Here is a 21,661-nt window from a genome sequence, read left to right as displayed (position 1 = left end):
GGTATGACGCACACCTTTTAGATTTTTGATATTTAACTAAATAAGCTTTAAAAAAAAAACTTTAGAGACAGTCCCTTAATTTCCACATATCAGCGAATATCGAACGTCCAACGTCAAACCAACCTTATGCCAGTTTTTTTTTCATAAGATGCAAAGCTAATTAGGACATTTCCCAAATTATTAAGTTATGTTAATTATTGATTATTATTAATTATTAAATTATTCACCGGTTCTGCATTGTTGTTAAAAAAAACTGCATGGAGTATAAATAGAGTATCTTATATTTTCCGGAATATAAATTAAAGATACGAATGTACAACAATAACTATAACAACAAAACAATACTTCTGATAAATCGGGTTTCATCACTGCGCATGTTTTGGCAAGCGTATCCAGATTTGACGTTTTAAAGTAAAACAATTGAAAGTAACACGGTTTATATCGGACCAATCACGTTTAAACTATGCGACGTCAGACGTACTGAACACGTGACCAAGCGGTGCCCAATCACGGGATTTGTTTTTGAGCGGGAGTGGGCGTGGTTTGTGGCACGAGGGAAAAAAACAGGAAGACGTGATGAGCTGTCACTGGGGAAGCTAAGCTAGCTGTGCACTTCTGCTTAAGGCGGATTGTGTTCGCTTCGATTAAGCTGCTAAACGCTACACAAGGTAATATATCGCTGTGTAAAGCAGTGTTTTGCAGTCGTTGCTGTTTATTCCAGCATCTTAACATCATGTGCGGACAAGTGTTTAGTTTCTCGTGATAGCTCGATTAAGGTTAGCTAGCCGTGTTGCTTGCTAGTTTGCTGCTTGTTGGGTTTGAAGGTGAATTACATGAGCTCGGTGTCACTTGTTTTATACAGAATGTCATCGCCTTGTATCCCAGCTTTGTTACAGGGAATCGAAGATGCTGAAAGATCACAAGGTCAAACTGTTAGGAAGATTCAGTAGTTAGCTATGTTATGGCAGATCTCGTGTTTGTGTTGATGCGGTGATCATTTGAATGCAGGAAGATTTGGGAAACCTTCTGATCCTTTCTGCTTGTTTGTACAAACACCTAAATTATACCATACGACTTCATATGAAACCATATCATGTTCCTTATCCTTGTGGTCCTAATGTGTCAGATTTTCACCTTTCAGACTGTCATTTAAAGAGCACTTGAGCTCCATATCATGATACACGAACATCATGGAGCACAGCATGCCTCATTAACAGCTGATTCTCAATCAGTTAATATGTCTTAACTGTATAATAACTCAGCTTAATGGAGTGAGATTTACAAGATATAATGTATAAATAGTGAAAATGGTACTGTTTCTGTTGATCATGTGTGTCCTGTGTCAAATGGTCCAGATTTAGACTTGCGTGGACAGACAGGAAGGCACCACCCTAATTGGCACAATATAACCTATAACATGTGCTGCCAAATGCTTTGGCTACAACATTTTACAAATACAGATTATTTCTGATTAGGAGAGAACTTCTGATTTCTAAAGGTCATTATAATCATATACGTGCCTTATGATGGTTTTCAGGGTGTTTATATAATAAAGCTAGATCCGTCCTGCTGAAAAAGGTGTTCGGGTTAGTTTATCTTAACTCTCGTGTATTTCTGGTACAATCTCAGACCTGAGTCTGGTTTAACATTTTTTAAGGCATGATTTGTGTGGATTTTTCGTTGCATGTCATCAATCGAGACTTGTAATAAGAAAGCATCTCTTCTTAAACTTTATGATGACGTAGTTAACAACAAAGTCCAGACTTGTGGAGTGAGGAGGTGCTCAGGAGGATTCCGTGTCGTCTTTGTCGTTGCAGGGCGTAAAAATTAATGTCGAGGTCCGACTTCATAGCGGTTCGTTTGCCAGTTTCAAACAGCGAACCTGTACCTATAGTGTAGATAAAAATGTCCGTCGTGGTTATATTTCGGAGTTTCTAAGTTGGAGTTGCTGTTACTACGAGACGAACAGTTGAGCTGAGCTGAGTTGAGGCAGTAGCAACGAGGAGAGGAGAGGACGAGTCCAGACACACGACCTCCTTTCTCGCGTTGAAAATATGATTAAATTGCTCGAAAATTGGTCTCAAAAATCTTCGGACTCATGGTAAAGAGAAAGAAGATCTCGTCCGCGGCTGAAGAGCTGGAAAATGGGTAACGGTTCTCGAAAAACAATCACTTTAAATAGAGGTCGAATGCGCGAAAGATTTTTTCGTTGTCGTTTGTGCAGGGCGCTAAAGTGTAAACCTTCTGAATGTCGGATTAAACAAAGCGCAACTCGACTTAAATGCGTCTAGTCCGAAAAGCGAACCGAATTAAGATAAAATAGTGTCGTTTGGTCCAAACGGGAAGTGTGTGAAATGTAATTTTTCGACGCGAATTGTCGGGACTGTGAGAGGGGGATTTGAAACAAACAGCGGCGGCCATGTTGAGTTGAGCAGAACGTCGCGTCTTCTAAGTTAATTCCTCTATTTTGGTTAAACGCAAAACGTCCACAAAGCGTCTCGACTTTTTTTGTTTGTTTGTTGTTTTGTGTATTTTATTAGGATGACAGTGGGCCAGCAGGCCGGTTCGGGAGTCGAGAGCTCGAACAAACAGATCAGAAATCTCGAAGGCTGTGAGGAAGAGGAGAGCGCGGCGCGGACACCAAGCGAGCAGCCGAGCACAAAGAGGGACGATGAGGAAGCGCCGAGTCCGTGTGCTGCGCTCGCGTCCGGTTCATCACCGAACCCGTCCGGAGTACAGCCGAACCTCGCGGGCCTGGGTTCCCCACCGGCCGCTCACGACCAGCACCACTTCCTCCGCTCCAGCGTGAGACCTCCGAGCAAACGGATCCGCAAAGACGGGCCCGCGGTGAACGGACACAGCGGCACGAAAACTAAAGGTAGGGACAATCAAATCGCCTAAAAGATGGCAAAAAAACCCCCAAACAAAATCAGCACCATCTAATAATCTTTACTGTTTCCTGACCCACGTGGATTAAACACGAAAACGGAAAACATTAATGGGACACCAGTGTATTGTGACAACAGCATCCTCTTTGCATCATGGCTTCTGTGAAAGTCCAGGGATGTTTAAAGGACTCTGGAGAAGTATGAAAATTCAAGTGTGTTTTTTTTTTTTGTGTGTGCGAAAAAACAACTAATATTAGTTTGATTAAAGACTACGCTTCCTTTAATGATTTTTTTTTTTAAGGAAAAAATCACTGGGGTTTTTTTTTTGTCACTGGGGTTCTACCTTCAGTGGTGCATCTTTCTGTCCCTTTAACATGTATCTTTCAATTGGAAATGCGGATTACAGTATAGTATTTTTAATAAAAATGATTGAAGGCACACAAAAGGGACCATAATTAGGTTTTCAAGTAAAGCTGTGTTACTTGTACACTCCTAGGTCAAAGATAAAGTCTGTAAAGTAAAATCTGGGAAAAACCTGGTAACACTTTTCCTTGAGGAAAAAAGGTCTTTCCGAGGTCACGTGGTCATCGGTGTGACGTCCGAGTTGCCGTCTGGACTCGTTTGCAAAAATAAATATATAAAGACTGTATAATATGTGTGGTAAAATGCTTGGGTTTATTTCTGTTGCAATGCTGTTGTGATTTTCATTTGGTGTTTTTAAAAAAAAAAAAAAAAAAAAAAAAAATTCTTTATTTGAAGCATTTTGATTGGGAAGCAAAATGGACACATGATCCTGGGTTGAGGGCATGGTACATTGTTGTGTAGTGTGTGTTTGTGTGTGTTGGGGGCAGCATTGTTGGCTTCTTTTCTCCAGGCATGTTGTTTTTGGAGCAGCGTAGTGAGCAGCAGGTCTGGAACACCTCCGAATGACTCTCCACTCACACTTCCTGACAAGCGTGGACACACTGCCAACGTACCCTTCAATTTGTACACTGCATGATACAATGTCATTATTTAATGACATTATTATTATTTCAAATGCACTTTGCCTTTCATTCCGGGGTTTTTCTTTTTGAAATGTGAACTGGTGCATGTTCATGTATTTAGGACACCCAGCTGGGAGCAGTATATACAGTTATTTGTAAGTATAGACGAATAGCACCAGGTGTGTAGCTTGTGTGCAGTGGTACTGGTTAGTGGTATGTTGACCTGGAGCTGAATAACATTACTAAAAATCTTATTACACAGAGTTCTTTATTTTTCAGCGTCATCTAATGAGGTCATGTTTGGGAACCTGTATTATGTGTATTTGGGTGCGTACTTTCAGTTCCGCCTAAGGCATGTGTCATAAACAGCGTTTTCCAGTTATAATATTCCCATGGTCTTCATTGGAACTAAGGTAATAAACAAGTTCCAGCTATTGACGGTGGAAATATTTCATTATTTTTAGTCCGCCCCTAGATATTTTGGGATCCAGACTATTCTGTGGCCTCTACTTCTTGTGTGGTGTGAAAAACAGATCAAGTCCTAATCTCCTCTCTCACTTTTTTCTTTCCTTGCTCTGGCCCAGGGAGTGATGCGGTTCCTGCTGTGTCTGCATCAGGCCACGCAGGCTCAGGAGGAGCTGCTGCAGCCGGAGGGAGCTCTCGGTCTGCCCCCAGGAGCCAGGGCCCAGTGGAAAAGGATGAAGGAGGGAATCAAAAGCGTGCACGCAGACAGTGGGAGTCCTGGAGCACTGAGGACAAGAACTCGTTCTTTGAAGGACTTTATGAGGTAATCTGTTATTGTCCTGGATGTTGCTTAAGTTCTGAAAATCCATCATTTTAATCCACAGGAATTAATTTGTGATGTGCTCCAGTTATTTTGTTAGTCCTCAGTCTATTAATAGACCATTAAAGATAGTTAAGTAAAGAGTAAAACACAACGGGGCATACTGTTCTAGGATAAGTAATCAATGATGGTGTGCTGTTATGCGTCCCAGTGTTTATTAATTCAGTGGACATATTAAATGGACATATTAATTAAATGGACATTTTTGTCCGTTTTAGTTAGTCAATGTTCTGAGCGTCCATAAGACAAGTTAGTTCTTGTTTGCATTATAGCAGCTATAAACAGTCGCTTTCTCACCAGTCTCTCTTTGACTGTCCTAGAAATTAAAAAGATTTTTTTTAAAAAAGCAGATTACTATGTTACAGAGGAACCAGAAATTATAAACTCCTCTATTATGATTATAAAAGCGATAACATTAGAACGAGCACGTTTATATAAGAGAGTTATAATTCGTAATAGGGTGCCAAAATATTCTTTTCAGAGATGCTGCAGGTATCACCAGTATTTTTAAAATGCTGGCTGTAAATCTGCAACAAATAACCGATTAAAATCTATAATAATCGATTTTACCGGGTTGTACCGGATCGTAGTTGATCCGTACAGACCTCACGCCATGGTTCGTCATGCATGTGATTCGCAGATTAATTGCAAAGTTTAACCATCACAGTTTTACTGCCGATCTTACTTTTTAAAGTAATAATTTCTTAAAGCTCGATGCAGAGTTGCAGTGAAAAGATACAGACAAAGCAGTCGTGAATGGGGCATGTTAAGCAGTTGATAATAACAGTCATCATGGCTAGTGGAGGAGCAGAAGAAAAGCTTGAAAAGCTTCCCGCATCATTCAGTTCGCGTGTATGGGAGCATTTTGGCTTCCCCGTAAAATATAATGACGACGGAAGAAGGGTCGTGGACAAAATTGTTACGGTATGTATGCATTGTGACATGAGAGAGCCATATGAAAGTGGCAATACATTGAGCACAGTTATATTTGGGTCCCCCCCTTTTGTTTTTAATTCATAAATTTATTTTTTTGCTGATCCAAAAAATGATCCGAAATGTTGCACCTCTAATAATCGATTATGAAAATCGTTGTCAACAACCATCGTTGTCAGCACTCTTTGATATGATGCAGAATTCATAGTTGAATCAATGAATACAAGCTGTCCAGTCCCTGAGACAGCAAAGCAACCCCAAAGCATAACATTTCCACCACCGTGCTTCACAGTCGGTATGAGGTGCTTCTCCTGAAAAGCTGTCTTTTGCCTGCGCCAAACATGTGTTACTGTAAGCAAACAACTCTTATCTCTGCTTTGTCTGTCCAGAACATATCATTCCAAAAGTCCTGGTCTTTGCCTATATGCCCATTAGCAAACTGTAGTCTTACAAAGCTTTTTCCTGGAAAACCTTCTGATTGTAGAAGCATGCACATTGACACCAACGTTTGCAAGACTTACTAGCAGATCCCCTGATGAAATTTTGGGGTTCTTGGAGACTTGTTTTTGCATCAGAATGTCTGCTCTTGGGCTGAGTTTGCTGGGACGGCCAGTCCTGGATAAATTGGCAGTCATTTGTAATCTGCGCCACTTGTAGATGACTTTCCTTAAAGTGGAATTATGTATTTGAAATAATTTGGAGATCTTTTTATATCCCTTGCCAGACTCATAGACATCCACAACCTCTTCCCTGAAGGCCTAACAGAACTCTTTAGATCTTGGCATGATGACACCACACACCTGTATCCTCTGTTTATATGTTTCTGTAAAGCTGCTTTGAGACAATGTCCATTGTAAAAAGGGCTATACAAATAAAATTGAGTTGAACTGAACACCTCAATAACAAAGGGAACACCAAACACTAGATATGACACTAGATATAAATAAGGCAGGTTCCACTTGCACTCCCTAAGCAGGTTCTAATCACTGGCACATAATCCTGAACACCTGAATCTAATTTTATGGATTTGAAGGTGTGATAAATGTAGGGATGTACTTACTTTTTCCATGTGTCTGATCATTTTTTTTGTTAATTTAAATTGTGGAAATTACTACAAAATGTCAATCTTATGCCATTTGATAGTGTATCACCTTTTATTAATACGCACTGTTTCAAAGAGCATCAAATGTTCACTTGTCCAAATATCTCAAAAAAGCCAACAATTTCCATGGGGTGTACTTATTTTTTCACATGAATATATACAATATGAGTGTATATAAAACTGGACAAACAGTTGTTGCTGTAAAGCTTTAGTCTGTAGTTTATGTTTGTAACACTGAGTTTGTGGATTTTACTTTAAATTGATGAAAAAATGTTATCGACGGTTTTGTACTTTTTCCATCGAAAAAAATTATCGTCTGATTTATCGATTATGAAAATAATCATTAGTGTGTTGCACAGAATAAGTTCCTGATTGTTAAAACATATTTTTATACTCTTTTATTTCCCATCCTTTTACATTTATTATTACTTTTCTGTGTTAAATGATTTGTTCTTGCGAACACTGACCTCATAGCCCTTTGTAGGATTTTAAATGTTTTGCTTGCCTTTTTGTTAGCAAACCTAAATGTGGCATGTAGAGTGTATTAAAATGTCCTGAATCGTGATTTGATATATTTATCACTTGTAATTACAGTAATTGGCACTTGCAGTGTATTGATCACATGACACTTTTTTTTTTTTCTAACCCTTTTCCCTGCTATTTCTCTTTCCATCTCGCTTTCTGTCTCAGCATGGGAAGGACTTTGAGGCCATACAGAACAACATTGCTCTGAAGTATAAGAAAAAAGGCAAACCTGCTAGTATGGTGAAGAACAAGGAGCAGGTTCGCCACTTCTATTACAGAACCTGGCACAAGATCTCCAAACACATTGACTTTAATAACGGTAAGGCTAAAGACTCGTACACGCACAGGTTTTTTTTTTTTGTAGCGTGCAGCGGAACTGTTTTTGTTCGTTGTGTGCATGTTAAATAAGGAGAGGTCATTACTTTTAGATGATCTGTTGCAACAGAAAATGAATTGCAGGATACAGCGCAGTTTTGATTTAGCGTTAGTACGTCCTGTTTGATTGAACTGCATTGTATAAATGTGAAACTCTTGTGTACTGTGGTGAATCACAAACAAGATCACGCTCCTGCTGTTTTCCCCTCGGTCTCTTCCTCAGCGTATTCCCGCGTGCTGAAGAAATCCTCACAGGAGCTCTATGGACTCATATGTTATGCTGAGCTCAGGAAGAAAGTTGGAGGCTGTGAGTACTACCTGCAAGGTTTTTTTTTCTTTCTTTTTTTTTTCCTTAATAGGGTTGGATGGAGCCATATCAGTAGTCCAGCGTTCAGAACAAGCAAATCTCATGTTTGTTCTATTAGTTTTGCATTTGTAGTTGCCTTGTGTTCGCAGAGTTTGCCTGTTCTCCCTGTGCTTCGGGGGGCTTTCTCAGTGTACTACGGTTTCCTCCCCCAGTCCAAAGACATGTTATAGGCTGATTTTGGTATTTCCAATTTCTCTGTAGTGTGTTAATGTGTGTGCGATTGTGCCCTGAGATGGCTTGGCACCCTGTACAGGGTGTCCCCTGGCTTGTGCCCCAAGTTCCCTGGGATAGGCTCCAGACTCCCCTGCGACCCTGTGAAGGATTAAGCAGTATGGCAATTGGGTGGATGGATAAAGAGGATACCCAAACTCAAATGTCTTTTTTTATATTTGAACGATACAACGCCACAGCTCATAGCTGAAAGGTTGGCCAAAGACTTGCTCACTTTTTGTCGAGGTCACAAAAATCCTTACTTCTTAGAAGAGGATAATAATCATATAGCTGTGGCTCACCAAATGTGGTTGTATTCTGTTAGGAAAAGTTTTTTTGTAATTTAGCAAATGACTGATGACGTAAAGAAAAGAAGAAAGAAAGCCAAATAAATTGTACTGCACACTGCTGAAGCTAATCTTAGTTTTGTGCGTGTGTTAGCTACTGCACAAAAACGGCGATCGTTAACGTTAATCTTGGTTAATGTATTTGCAAATGATCGATTTTACATTTATCAGTAGGGTCACAAACTAGGCTTGCTGTGATAGCCGGTGTTACCGGTGTTGGGGTTGCAATAAAAATCCTTTAGTTCAGTTAGAGAACGGATGCTACAATTAGAAACTGAACATGTGCCCACTTCAGTATGAGCCGAATGAGTCTGAGTCGCAGCACAGACCAGCAGGAGTCAGATTTCATTTAGCACGCGTGAGGCGAGCTGACTGACAGCACGATGGTGGAAGATTTGGTTTCAAAAGTTTTATGTTTAAGATAAGTGAGTTTGTCATTGTACTGTTTTGTAGTTTTTGTGTTTTTAAATTTTTTTATTAAGAATAATAATGAACCCACCAGTCAAGCATTTGCCGCCCCCGAATTGCCGCTAATCCGAGAGCAAAAGTGAAATGCGCATGGCCGCACGAGCATTCATAAGCGAGGTGGAAACACCCCCGGCCCCGCCCCGGTGATACTGGTATTACCGGTGTTGTCACACATCGATTAAACGGTGGGGAAAATTTCCTCACCATCACATCCCTATAACAAACTTATTAGATACTTAACATTTAGCGTGCTGGCTGCTTTAAGGTGCTTCTAAGATTGTTGTTCAGTATTGTCATATTTGGTTTATTATTTAATTAAACCCATCACATACAATCAGCTAAACAGTACATGAAAAGACTCGTCTATAAGCAGACAAGGGTTTCTCTAGTTATGCTGTCTGTGTTCAGCTGACAACGATCATCGGTCGGTCATGCAAACGAATCCAAACTGGAATTTTTATTCATTTATGTTTTGTTTTATATTTTGGGAAATTGGTAGACAATAAGATCTCTGACCAGTCACTATTGCATCCTAATCTTCCACGCAAAACTGTCCATGGGAAACATGATGGGCCAGCTAAAGTACAGTGCCTGGTTGGCCAAAAGAATAAGGCTAGGATTGGGATTTTTTTTTTTATTATCGCTTTATTGCTTATGCTTTATTGATGGCATGTGAATGGGACATGTGTAACTGCTTCCTCTCCACTTCTTGTTCTTTTCAGTGATGGATGACAAGAACGTGGCCAAACTGAATGAGCTCATCATGCAAGGGTAAGTGTATTTATTTGTGTCCAAGTACGAGATGAATAAAATACAATTGATTGTGTAGTTTAGTTGTGTTTGAATTGATTAACTACAGGGTGTGTGTGTGTGTGTGTGTGTGTGTGTGTGTGTGTGTGTGTTTTTAGGGCCACCACGGTTCGTTCTAAAGGCAGGAACCTGAGGATCAAAGCCCCCATGTGTCGTGCGCTGAAGAAACTGTGCGACCCAGATGGTGTGTATGTGTAAGAGAGAAATGAGAGCAGTGTGTGTAACTGTGTATTCAGCTGGGAAACTTGTGAGAGACTGTTCTGGAATGGAGGTCTTGAAAAAGCTTGGGAGGAAGGTAGTAAAGATTATTGTAGAACTTGTGTAAGTAGGGTGAGTTCTGGGTTTCTATGGTTACAGGTTATGGGATTGATTGGAAACAAGGAGGAGATATGAGATTGAGAATATGATTTACTAATCTGTTCTCTGTATTTTTTTTTTTCTCCACTCTGGCTTATCTTCTACTTCTCAGGAGTGAGTGATGAGGAAGACCAGAAGCCAGTTCGGTTGCCACTGAAGGTTGCCGTGGAGCTGCAGCCACGTAGTAACCACTCATGGGCTCGGGTTCAGAGTCTGGCCCATAATCCTCGCCTCAGGTCAGTCTCACCTGCCTCACACAGTTACATAAATCACTCCTGAATTATGCTCTTAGAGTCAGTCTTTTATTAGGGGTGTACACGGCTATTCAAATACGTTTGAGGTGCCAGTGTTGGAGTACTGTAATCACTCTTTAGGACTTGTGTACATAAAAAAACAAAATGGAATTAGAGGTGGACATCAGGTCTAAAAAGTCTTTTGTGCAGGTGCTTTTTTTTTCCTCATGTGGCAGTCCACTTTGAAGCTCACAGGATAAGTAAGGACTAAAACACGGTGGAGTGTACTGTTATAGGAAATTAATCAACAACGGGGTATTACCTCTGACTGTTACAAAGCGCTGAGACTGGAGACTCCTTCTAAAAAAGTGTAACATAAATGTCTCCTTACAGAAAATTTACCAAATCAGCGGTTACATGCTGGGGTTTTTTTTTATTTGCTAGTTAACCAAGGAGCTTCATAAGTTTATCATTTCTTCATCCATAGGCTTGTAATAAGATCAAGTCCAGTTGCTTTTATTTAATTATTATTATTTTTATAAATTGTACTTCAACCAGTTAATGTCCATGAAGTTTTCTAGCCTACGAAAGACTCGTTCAGCACGCATCGGCCGTACGTTAGATTTATTGCTTCCGCAAATTGAACAGAATCACATCACTGCTTGGTTAATCAGTTCCTGTACATGATGTCTTGCTCTTTTCCTGTTGAATGGTTGATGTCTGGAACGGTTGTTTTTAGGATGGTCGTGGAGTTGCACAGGAAAGTGTCCAGCCTTATTGAGTTCCTGAAGCAAAAATGGGCTGTTCAGGACCAGCGAATTGTATCCTTTCTACATGTGTTTCACATGTGATTATGTATTTTCAGAGATGTTGTCATTTCGGTATTTTTACATGGTCTGTATTATAAATTCTTTCTTCTAATATTTTGAGATAGTGGATTTTTTGATTTCCGTGAGCTGTAAGCCATAATCGTCAAGATTAAAACAAAAAAAGGCTTGAAAAATTTCACTGTGTGCGATGAATCTAGAATATATGGACGTTCCACTTGTTGAATTAAATTACAGGAAAAAATAAATTTTGCCACGATGTTCTAATATATATATATATATTTTTAAAAAGATGTACCTTTATATTAAAAATATAAGCTTGGGGAAATGATCAAGATCTTATCAACCAGAAGAGTAATATTACCTAATTTTATTTATTTTGAGATGTGAATTTCGTTTCGTGAACGAGCCCTGGAGGTCTCAAGACTGCAAAGCTAGAATTCTGATTCAACTGATACTTTTTGGCATTGTTGTCATATAAGGCTTCACTTATATTCTACTTGATTTTTTGGTGTTTAGTGTGTTCAGTTTAACAGCATTTTAATAAAACTTGTGGAAAAATGATGTTTGCACAGGGAATGGTCAGTATGGGATTATTCAGAGTTGGAATGTTGACCATGACGATGCAGGTGTGAGTCATTTGAAGATGACCTATGCGCAGCAGCTCACCTGTCGTGTGTTTACGTCATGAAAAATGTCCATGCAGATAATTTTTTAAAAAAGAAAGGCGCCAGTTTTCGCTGTTTGTCTGGTTTATTGTATTCAGCACAACGTGTAACATCTAGATCACATTTTCTACCCTTAACCCTAACGTGTCTAGCTTAAGAGTCTAGCAGAGCGGGAGGCTCTGGAAGGCGTAGCCCTGCCTGGTGATTCGGAAGATCTGTTCCTGTATCCAGGAGAAAGCAGCACAGTTACCGTGTTACCTGGAGTAGCTCGTGTCGTTCACTCCAAGGCCTCCTGCACTGTGCATTGGCAGGAGACTGGGCGTGGTCGACCAGGTGTAAGAGACCTCCCAACGGCCCAGATTCTAGGGATTCAGCCTGTTCGAGGGATGGGAAAACCAGGCAAGGGTGCCTCTGGAGGTGGAGACGTAAAAAGAGCCGACGGACCCGAGAGTTCAGAAAGCAGCAACTGCACTCCCGGGACAGAGAGCACTTTAAACACTGCCCATAACACTACCGCTCTTTCTGCCACGTCAACTTCTACAAGTCTGCTGCCTTTCTCAGGACAGGAAGGGACTGGGACTGCTGATTCTCTGGGCATGTCTCAGTCCCAGACGTGTTCTAGTAAAGATGCTGTCAGTCCAGGAGAGGACATCCTGACAGACCACAGCACGGAGACTACTCCAGCAGGTGGGGTTATAGCAGATGGAGCTCCTCCTCCTCCTCCCCCTCCCCCTCCTCCTCCTCCTCCTGAGCCCCCAGGTCGTGTGGAGGATGCAGCCACGACTGGTCGCTCGCCACAGCAGATCCGTGAGGAGGGCTGGAGTTCACAGGGCTCAGAGAACGTCACTCTAGCTGAACTCTACCTCATGATGGGCAAGCCCGGAAAGCTGCAGCTAGAGTACGAGTGGCAGCCCAAGCCCCGGCCTTCAGCCCTGCCCACCACTCAGAGTGTGCTTCGGTGCCTCCTAAGACTCGTCTCCTTAGAGGTCAACCCCAAACCGGTGAGTAACCCTGGACATAAGAATACAAACGATGGTTACGGTTTGAATTTGAAAACACGCATGACATCTTGTGAATATCACAAATCCTAGACATCAATTTTTCTCCTCTTTGCTTTTCTGTACTTGCTGTCACTATCTCAGGCTTCAGACACGTGCTCAGTAGGGACATCTCCCATCAAGCCGGGTCTGGAGGAACAGTCTCTGACACCGACAGGCAAAACTCTGACTGTGGGAACTCGCAGCCCCAACTGTGGGCGGCAGCAACACACAGCACGCGCCAAAACACTGCTTAATACAGCTGGCACAGGTACAAACCATAAACACGAACGTGAAGGTTTTAGGTCATCAGGAGCATTTTGAATGTTTAGTCAACGTGATTCATCGTACTTGGTATTTAAATGTCAGAAAATATCCCTCCATTCAGTAAATTGGCAAACCTGTCACAGTATTTTGGACTCTAGACAAGGGTGTAGTTAGATTCATGCACGCGCTAATTTCGGTTGTTGTGTCTCCACAGGCGGCCGGAATCTACCACGTTCCCTGTTGGTTTCTGGCAGCGACGGTGATGGGGGTGTGTTTGCTGTCCCAACAACACTTCCTCCTAACAGCTCCCGCCACGTACGGATGTTTTCTCCCAATAAGGAGGCAGAGTTGGCTTTCCGCCAGCAGCTGGACTCGATCAGTGTGAGTGGTCAGCTGCTTTAGAACTCAAGCTAAAAACTGATCTGTCAGTAATCTAGCTAAACTAAAGATCTTAACTCTACGTGAATTCCAGATCACACTCTTTGAGGTGAATAGTGAGAAGATGGTGTACAATCGTGCTCCAAATGCCTTAAATTATATGGCTGGGTTTAACGCTGTTATATAAACAGCATGATGCCTTTGTTACCCTGAGGGACTGCAGCTATAACATGGTCTAGCAAGAGGGGTCTTAAAAATGCTGAAGGTGTTGACTGCACCTGCACCAGAGATTTTTCCCCTATACTCTTTGAAATGTATAGTATGGCCTTCTGGCATCAGAACTGCACAATAGCCCATTATAATTGAGAAGAATAGCTTGTGTAGTTATCCATAGAAAAAGTTGCCTTACTCTCATCCAATATAGCAGAGTCTGAAATGCAAAAATAAATTCTCTCTCGCACACAACCTGTTATCGATTGTCTTCCACGACAAAGATAAACCTGCTAAAAATCCTTCACTCCCTTCCCCCCTCAAAATTATAGAACAAATGAATACCTTACTTATTTAGCAAGAAACAAATGTCAGTTCTGACTCCTTTCCCCTTTTGCAGATTTTAACCAGACTCTTTCACTATTTCAATCCTAATTACTTTATTGTGTGTATGTATGCAGGTATATGTGTGTGTGTGTGTGTGTGTATATATATATATATATATATATATATATATATATATATATATATATATATATATATATATATATAAACTCTCACACTCTTTTTCTCTTCCGTGATTGGCTGCAGCTCCTGCCAGTCACTGTGTAGTCACGCTTCTTTCATGCCTGAAGTTGTGGCACAATAACAGACCCAACACCTCTGACATACACTACCGGTCAAAAGTTTAGAAACACTCATTCTTGATTTATTTTTTTCATCAACCCCCCCGCCCCCCCACACACATTTTAGACTAATAATTAAGTCATCAAAACTCTGGAATAACACAAATGGAACTATGGGAATAATTTTGTGATCCAAAATAAATCTAAATAGTTTAATATTTTAGCATCTTCAAAGTAGACACCCAGCACTTATTGGCTGCTTTTCGGAAATTTTTCTATTTTATTTTTTTAATTTGTAAATATAATGCTAGTTTTCTAATGAAAGAAATGAATGTTGGCACAATTATATTTTTGTCTACAACACCAATTTCAAACATTTAATCATACACCTTCAGATGAAAAGGTTTTTAAGATCATGAGAAACATTTCAGTCGAGTGTCTCTCAACCTTTGAATCGGTAGTGTAAATTACTATTACAGGATTGTCTGGGTGATTCACAGCAGCTTGGGAACATCCGATTAGTGTGTGTGTGTGCGTGTGTGTGTGCGCGCAGTTCCTCCCTCCCTCCTATACAAATAAAAATCCTATACACTGTAGTGTCGTCCCCCCCCTTTGATTTTCAATAACAATGGTACCAGGTTCTCAAGACAGCATGTACAACATTCACTAGCTTAGACTCCCTATACACAATCTAGGTAGGGACAGGGCATAATACACTGTAGTTTTAAGCAATTAATTTATTTTCACATTACTAACAGTACTATGTTTCTCTTTCAGTCAGATATGTTCCTCCACAAGGCAGGGAAAAAAGGAAGGGGTCGTCCACTGAGGAAGCCACTTGTTGTGCAGGTAAGGCAACCTGAGCCTACAACCTGAACATAATCAAAATTGGGGTGACTTTTATTATAATTCTATCTTATTCTTAAGTAAGTCACTTGCTGCTAAAAATACAAGTGTTTCTTCTGTTTCTTCCCTGTAGAGAACATTGTTGCCTCGAACAACAGGAGATGCCTCCCAGCATGTGTGCTCTTTCTCAATTCTCTCCAGCTCTTCAGCTACTGGTAATCTACCTGATCATATCAGCTGCCTGAACAAATACAAACATTTAATGTTAACAGACTTTGTTTTAACATTCTTAATGAAGAAAAATATCATTGAAGTCCTCTTTTTCCTTTTCTTTTGTCCATTTTTCTCCTCCAGGCACTGGTTCTTTTTGGCCCATCCAAAACCGGCTCTCATCATCCCAATCCCTTGCACTCAAAGCCACTTCCACTACAATAAATACTGCTTCTTCTAATCAGCTGTCCAGTAAGCTTACTGCCAAACATGATTTTGAAGTTGTCTCTTGATTTTTCTTTTTTTCTTTTTTTTGGAATAATCAATAAATAACAAATAAAAACTGCTGCCACTTTTTTGTTTTCAGTAGAGAATAACTTGTTCCTTGTGCTTCAGGTGCAATTGACCTGGCAGCAAAGTCTGCAGGCATTATCCCAGGAAGCCCGTGCCGAGAGGTGGAGGCCCCGGCTCTAGAGTCGAGCCTTTTGCCACATGAGGCTGCCACGCCACCAGCACCTACTGAACCTGAACCGGAGCCCGAGCCCGAGCCCGAGCCCAACCCTGAGCTGCTGCAGCAAGAGACAGAGGTGGACATCTTATACTCACTCACACCACATTTCTGTTTAATTCTCAGTTCTGCTACGTTTTTTTCATAACATCAGCTCTGACTGTAGTGTCGCTGCACATCACAGGTTATATATTAATGCATTTGTTCTAATACAATAACTATAGTAATCTATAGTAACCTGTACAGGGACATGATACACGCGCGCACAAAAAAAATGTACAGGTGTTCCTAATAAAGTGGACGATATATGTATGTAAATGCGCACACACACACCCCGTCCACTTTATTAGGGACACCGGTACATTCATGCAGTTATCTAATCAGCCAATCATGTAGATACAGGTCAAGAGCTTCAGTTAATGTTCACATCAAACATCAAAATGTGGTGGGAAAAAAATGTTTAACCTTTAACCGTGGCATGGTTGTTGGTGACAGATGGGTTGGTTTCAGCAACTGCTGATCTCCTGGGATTTTCACACACAATAGTCCCTAGAGTTTACTTTATAGGAGAGATCAGAGGAAAAGACCAGAGCTGCCAGGAAGGATATAGTAACTCAAATAATTACCGTTTACAATTGTGGTGAGCAGAACAGCATTTCAGCATGCACAAACCAGTGAACCTAGAGGTGGATGGACTACAGCAGTAGAATAATAAATTGGGTTCCACTCCTGTCAGTCAAGAACAGGAATCTGCAGCTAACATGGGCATAGGCTCATCCAAACTGGACAGTTGATTAGAAAACAAATCACCTGATCTTTTTTTAATTCATTGTTTAATTATAACTTTAAGATGATAAGTACTTTCATATTATTAAAAAAAAATATTGTATAGGCACATTGCTGCAGTATAAGAGGAATAAGACACTTTCTGGTGCATAGCTATTAGAAAATGACACAGAAGTGAGAAACTTGATGATGCTTATTTTCTTAACAAGTCAGCCTTGTTTTTTTCCCCCCTCCCTCTCACTGCTTTATTAGGGTTCTTTGCAGAACGGCGTCCCTCCACCATCTCCAGGGGGTGGAGACTCCCTACTGGCACCTCCTAGTGTTGCTTCCCTGTTGGACATCTCACTCCCTGGCCCTCCAGATGAATCCCTTCCTCCTGGAGAACCTCACACTCACATCAGCGACTCCATTATTGAGCTTGCCATCAGTTCTGCACACTATGGTGGGTTCGGGTGAACATGCTGCTGGTTCTGTATGAGGACGTTTCGTTTCCACGTTACGTGATGATGGGCAGTACACGGGTATTCCAGTTAATCAGATAAACCCAGAACAATTTCTAAACACATACATTTTCCAAGCCTAGTCTTGCTAATAAAGTTACAAAGGATATGAGTTCAGAACAGTGGTAAGAAAAGAAAGGCGAGTTGGACTACTTTTGACATGTAGCAGAACCAGAATACATGTACAAGCAAGGAAGGAGTTTGTTTACAGCAATTGCAAGTTGAATCTGTGTGTGGATGTATTGTATTAGTTCTGACCTTACCACTCCGTGGAGTAATTTACATCAGATAATTCCATGTCTGGCACAAATGGAAGATGAATGACTGTGATTTGCTTTCTCTTTCTCTCTTGCTCACCATCATTCCTTCTTCCTTAGGTGAAGGATCAGCTCTTTCTCCTCCCAAGCTCAACGGGAGTGACAGGTCTAAACTTCTCCCCTCCCTCCCAGACAGTCCCGGCCATAGCTGGATGCCATCTCCTATGCACGATCCCCAGTGGTACCCCAACGACTCTAGCGACTCGAGTCTGGGCTGCCTGCTCTGTGAGTGTCATGTAAACAGCAAATTAATTTAGGTTGTGTTTAATTTAATGCAAGGGCATTTTTGACCACTGAAAGAGAGGCTATTAAAAATATCCCCAGAAATATGAAACACCACTGCAACAGTGTATCTACAGCTCAGGACAGAAAGTCAGGCTTCAGTCATTTATAAAGTTTTTTTTTTTTTAATGTTGTTCTTTTCAATTGTTTTGTACAACAAAAAGTTTCACTTTTCAGGCTTCATATCTGTAATTTTCAGTAGTCTAACATTTTTGTGTGTTATGAGGCAAATTTTCTCATTTTATTTGTGGCAAATCCAAACCTCCCTGTTTTTAATAATTCTATATATAGCAAATCTTGTAGATGTAAATGTAGAGTTTGCGTCTCTGCAAGTTTTAAAAAGAAAAAAGCCATACTGGAATTGTAGAACTATGCAAAGAGACTCCACTGCAGTTTTCATAACCAGAGAAGTTATGTGATGCAAAGTGAACCTCTACAATTACATGGCCTCGTGAACTAATCTGACTTCTGCCTCTGTTTCCTCTACATAGCAAGCCTGGTGTCACCAGATAAAACCCGGAGGACTGTCCTCCCCCCTGCAGGGCCCTCGAGTGGTACAGCCTTACTTGGCCCCAGCCTGCTTGACAGTAACTCCCATGATTCTTTTCAGTCACGTGGCCTACCTGACGTTGTTGAGGTGAGAGGCCGCCTCACTGGCCATACAGCCTCGCCTAAAGTCTTTTACTGATATGTTAATAGTGTCGCTTATATTTCGCTAGCATGGATGGTAACACACAAGATTTAATAAATGTTATTCATAAATGCTTGAGATGGAATTAATTAATGGAATTAATAAATGTTTGAGAGGTAGTAAGGGTTCGCAACTTTCACCCCATAATCAAATTTCCACATTTTTATAGCATTACAACCTGGAATTGAAATGCACATAATTGCAGAAGCTCTGTCAGATTGAATGGAGACCATTGGTGAATTTTCAAGTCTTGCCCCAGATTCTTAATCGGCTTGAGCTCTGGGCTTTGACTGGGCCATTATAACACATTCACGTTCTTGGTTTTGAATCAGTCCAGTGTAGCTTTGGCATTGTCAGTTTGAAAGGTGAACGCCCGTCCCAGTTTAAGTCTTTCACAGGATTTCGCTGGAACAGCTTTACCCTGTATTTAGTTCCATCTGTCTTGCCCTCAACCATGTTGCCTGCTGATGAAACACATCTGTAAAATGATGCTACCACCACCGTGCGTCACTGTAGGGATGATCATCTCAGTGTGATGAGCAGGTTTCCTCCAAATGTAGCACTTCGAGCCAAGTCAGTTTTGGTCACATCAGATAGAGAGACCCTTTTCCCAGATGTTGCCCGAGTCTCCTACATGCCTTTTCACAGAGTCCAATGGGATTTCGTACGACTTGCCACTCTTCAATAAAGCTAAGCTTTGTGGAGTGTCTGGGCTTATGGCTGCCATTTGTGATCTATCTCTCCAGCTCCTTTAGAGTTACCTTAGGCCACTTGGTTGTTTCTCTGACTATAGCCCTCTTTTCTAATGGTCTTCTGCAGGCAGTTTTAATTTCTTTAAAAATCTGATGGTTGCAAAAGAAATCATTAGGACGGAGGCTCTTTTTATTTTTATTATTATTATTATTATTATTATTATTATTATTATTATATATATTTTTTTGGTGAATAGTTGTGAAAACTACATTGATTGTCTTTTCAACCCACTTCAGTATGATGGGGGTATTTTGTGTAGAATCATGACACTGTAACATGACAAAATGTGGAAAATTTGAAGAGGGGTGAAAACTACTGCACTGTAGTTTGTGCATTGTTTTCAGGTATGAGGTAGCGACATTTTAAATGGGTCTGTAACTGGTTGTTTTACACTTTAAGCTGTTGAATGAGTAGAGAAAATTCATCACCTTTTTAAAATATGACTCCATTTTATTTGCACTTTATCTGCTTTTCTAATAATAAAAGAATGAAAAACCTCAGAACTGATGCGTCATGATCACAGATCTGTGACTGACTGTTTTTGCACATTTTATGCCCTTCATTAGATGAATAATACATGTCTAATTTAGTGTACAAATGCCCTAATAGTACAGGTTGAAAATGTTTGTTAAATTGTATTGTTTTATAAATTATTATTATTATTATTATTATTATTATTATTATTATTATTATATATCCTACATAGGCATTATGATAAATAACTGCCTAAAGGTTGATGCATTCCTGGCATGACTATTTCTTGTTAATACTTTAGACTGTTAAAGTTGCTTTGGGTCAATAATAAATTCCCTCTCGCATGATTTCAGGATAGTTCTGAAACAAACGTTTTAATAATAAATGGAACGTATTACTTAAGTTACACCAGCTATACTTAGAAATATAAGAACTATGTATGAAAAAAGGCTGCGATTTAAAGACTAAATTGCATGTAGATGTTGTAATAGTCATTCTAGTTCCTCCTCATATTTCCTGTTTATCCAGGTGGATAATCAGTTGGCCTGCATGATGAGCGAGAACAGCGTCGACTACATCGCCCGCTTCAACGACCTCGCCCAAGAGCTGTCCGTCTCTGAGACGAGCCTCCCTCCTCCATGAGTCTGATATGAAATGTTGGAAGGAGAAGGAGCTTCTTACACAACCACAGCACTCCGGGAGAACTCCAGTTCGTCAGTCAGAAAGAGAGAATGTGTTCATGCGATTGACCTTGTTGGAAGTGCAATAAAGACTGCCGTGATCCTTGATGATCAGGATCGTGTGTGTGTGTGTGTGTGTGTGTGTGTGCGCGCGCGCACGTGTGTGCCCATTATTTTGTGGCGTGCATTTCACAAGCCACACTTGGGCCACTTTTTAAGCAAATTTGTTTACAAAGCAACCTCATGTATAGAAATTTGCCATATCAGAACAAACATTGCCTCCTATCGTTCTGTGCGCTTCCTTTTTGTCCGTCCTACTCTGTTCCGTGTATGCGAGTGTGAGCCAAGGCTGTTGCTCAGCTGTTTTTGTCTTAATGACAGTTTCTTCATTGATACTATAGATCTGTCTTTGATCATTCTCCTGAAAAAGCCATAAAAGTGTGTACGTAATACACAACGTCCATGTACAGTCTGTCTTCAAAATTTGTGGCTCCATAAAATCTGATGGCCTTAGTTTTTTTTTTCGTCATGGGGATGACTAGAACTAATTTGGAAATGCTCTGACACTAACAATAAGCTACATAAAAAAAAAATAAACATGGCTGTATTTAAGTAGAAAATGTATATTAATCTATGAATCTACTTCAAGACTCCCTAAATTGAATAATAAAGTAATTGATTTCCCTGCGGTTTGATGTTTGACATTCAACACTACGTTTTGTTGTACGCGGTTTTATGGAAGCCAGTGATTCGATGGTTGTGAGCCTTCTGTCTGTGATGGAATGAATGTTTTTGATGTAAATAGACCATAACCAGAATTGATACAAGCATTGACTGTGCTTTTATAACATTCTGTAAATTATTTGGATTATTTATTCATTTTCATTGTTGCAACTGTGTCTTCTTTTTTCGTTTTTATTTTAGAAGGCATCAAGGAGCTTATGAGTTGTTTTAAAGATTTCTGCATTTGTATGAAAAGGGGTTTTAAGCCACCGTGTAAATATAAATTTCCCACAAAGCTGTTTTAAAAATTATTTTCTTAATGTCTCCTTGTCCTTTATGAACAGTTGATATGATCACAAAGCATTTGTAGCTAGATAGACATAATTAGTAAATATAAAATATTTAATTATTTATTTCATTAGTCTTACCATGG

General features: G+C 40.3%; 1 protein-coding gene across 3 annotated transcripts; it reads left to right on the top strand.

The window, feature by feature from the left end:
* The first annotated feature begins 552 nt into the window (after window positions 1–552).
* On the top strand, window positions 553–21,539 carry cramp1 (cramped chromatin regulator homolog 1). 3 transcript variants are annotated; one of them, XM_017494288.3, is made up of 20 exons: window positions 553–668; window positions 2,541–2,878; window positions 4,459–4,661; window positions 7,444–7,597; window positions 7,877–7,960; window positions 9,768–9,816; window positions 9,954–10,039; window positions 10,325–10,448; window positions 11,185–11,266; window positions 12,093–12,941; window positions 13,083–13,248; window positions 13,459–13,625; window positions 15,236–15,307; window positions 15,438–15,519; window positions 15,659–15,766; window positions 15,911–16,101; window positions 17,061–17,250; window positions 17,686–17,850; window positions 18,399–18,544; window positions 20,354–21,539. In XM_017494288.3, exons 2-20 carry the CDS (start codon window positions 2,542–2,544, stop codon window positions 20,465–20,467), a joined length of 3,369 nt encoding a protein of 1,122 aa, XP_017349777.1. In that variant the 5' UTR covers window positions 553–668; window position 2,541; the 3' UTR covers window positions 20,468–21,539. The 3 variants fall into 3 exon arrangements, with proteins under 3 accessions (XP_017349777.1, XP_017349769.1, XP_017349787.1); XM_017494280.3 differs by lacking the exon at window positions 553–668 and adding an exon at window positions 694–2,148; XM_017494298.3 differs by lacking the exon at window positions 553–668 and adding an exon at window positions 694–2,426.
* The last annotated feature ends 122 nt before the right edge of the window (window positions 21,540–21,661 follow it).

The sequence above is a fragment of the Ictalurus punctatus genome, chromosome 2, assembly GCF_001660625.3.
Source record: "Ictalurus punctatus breed USDA103 chromosome 2, Coco_2.0, whole genome shotgun sequence".
In the NCBI taxonomy this organism is placed as follows: Eukaryota; Metazoa; Chordata; class Actinopteri; order Siluriformes; family Ictaluridae; genus Ictalurus; species Ictalurus punctatus.
This window is presented reverse-complemented; position numbering and strand designations above follow the sequence as displayed.

What these genes read in the sequence shown, in the direction of transcription:
- cramp1 (XM_017494280.3), top strand. Translation starts at nt 2,099, where the DNA reads ATGGTAAAGAGAAAGAAGATCTCGTCCGCGGCTGAAGAGCTGGAAAAT. An exon ending in CTGTTCAGGACCAGCGAATT is followed by an intron (nt 11,267 to 12,092) that starts GTATCCTTTCTA and finishes TAACGTGTCTAG; the next exon opens with CTTAAGAGTCTAGCAGAGCG. An exon ending in GGAAGCCACTTGTTGTGCAG is followed by an intron (nt 15,308 to 15,437) that starts GTAAGGCAACCT and finishes TCTTCCCTGTAG; the next exon opens with AGAACATTGTTGCCTCGAAC.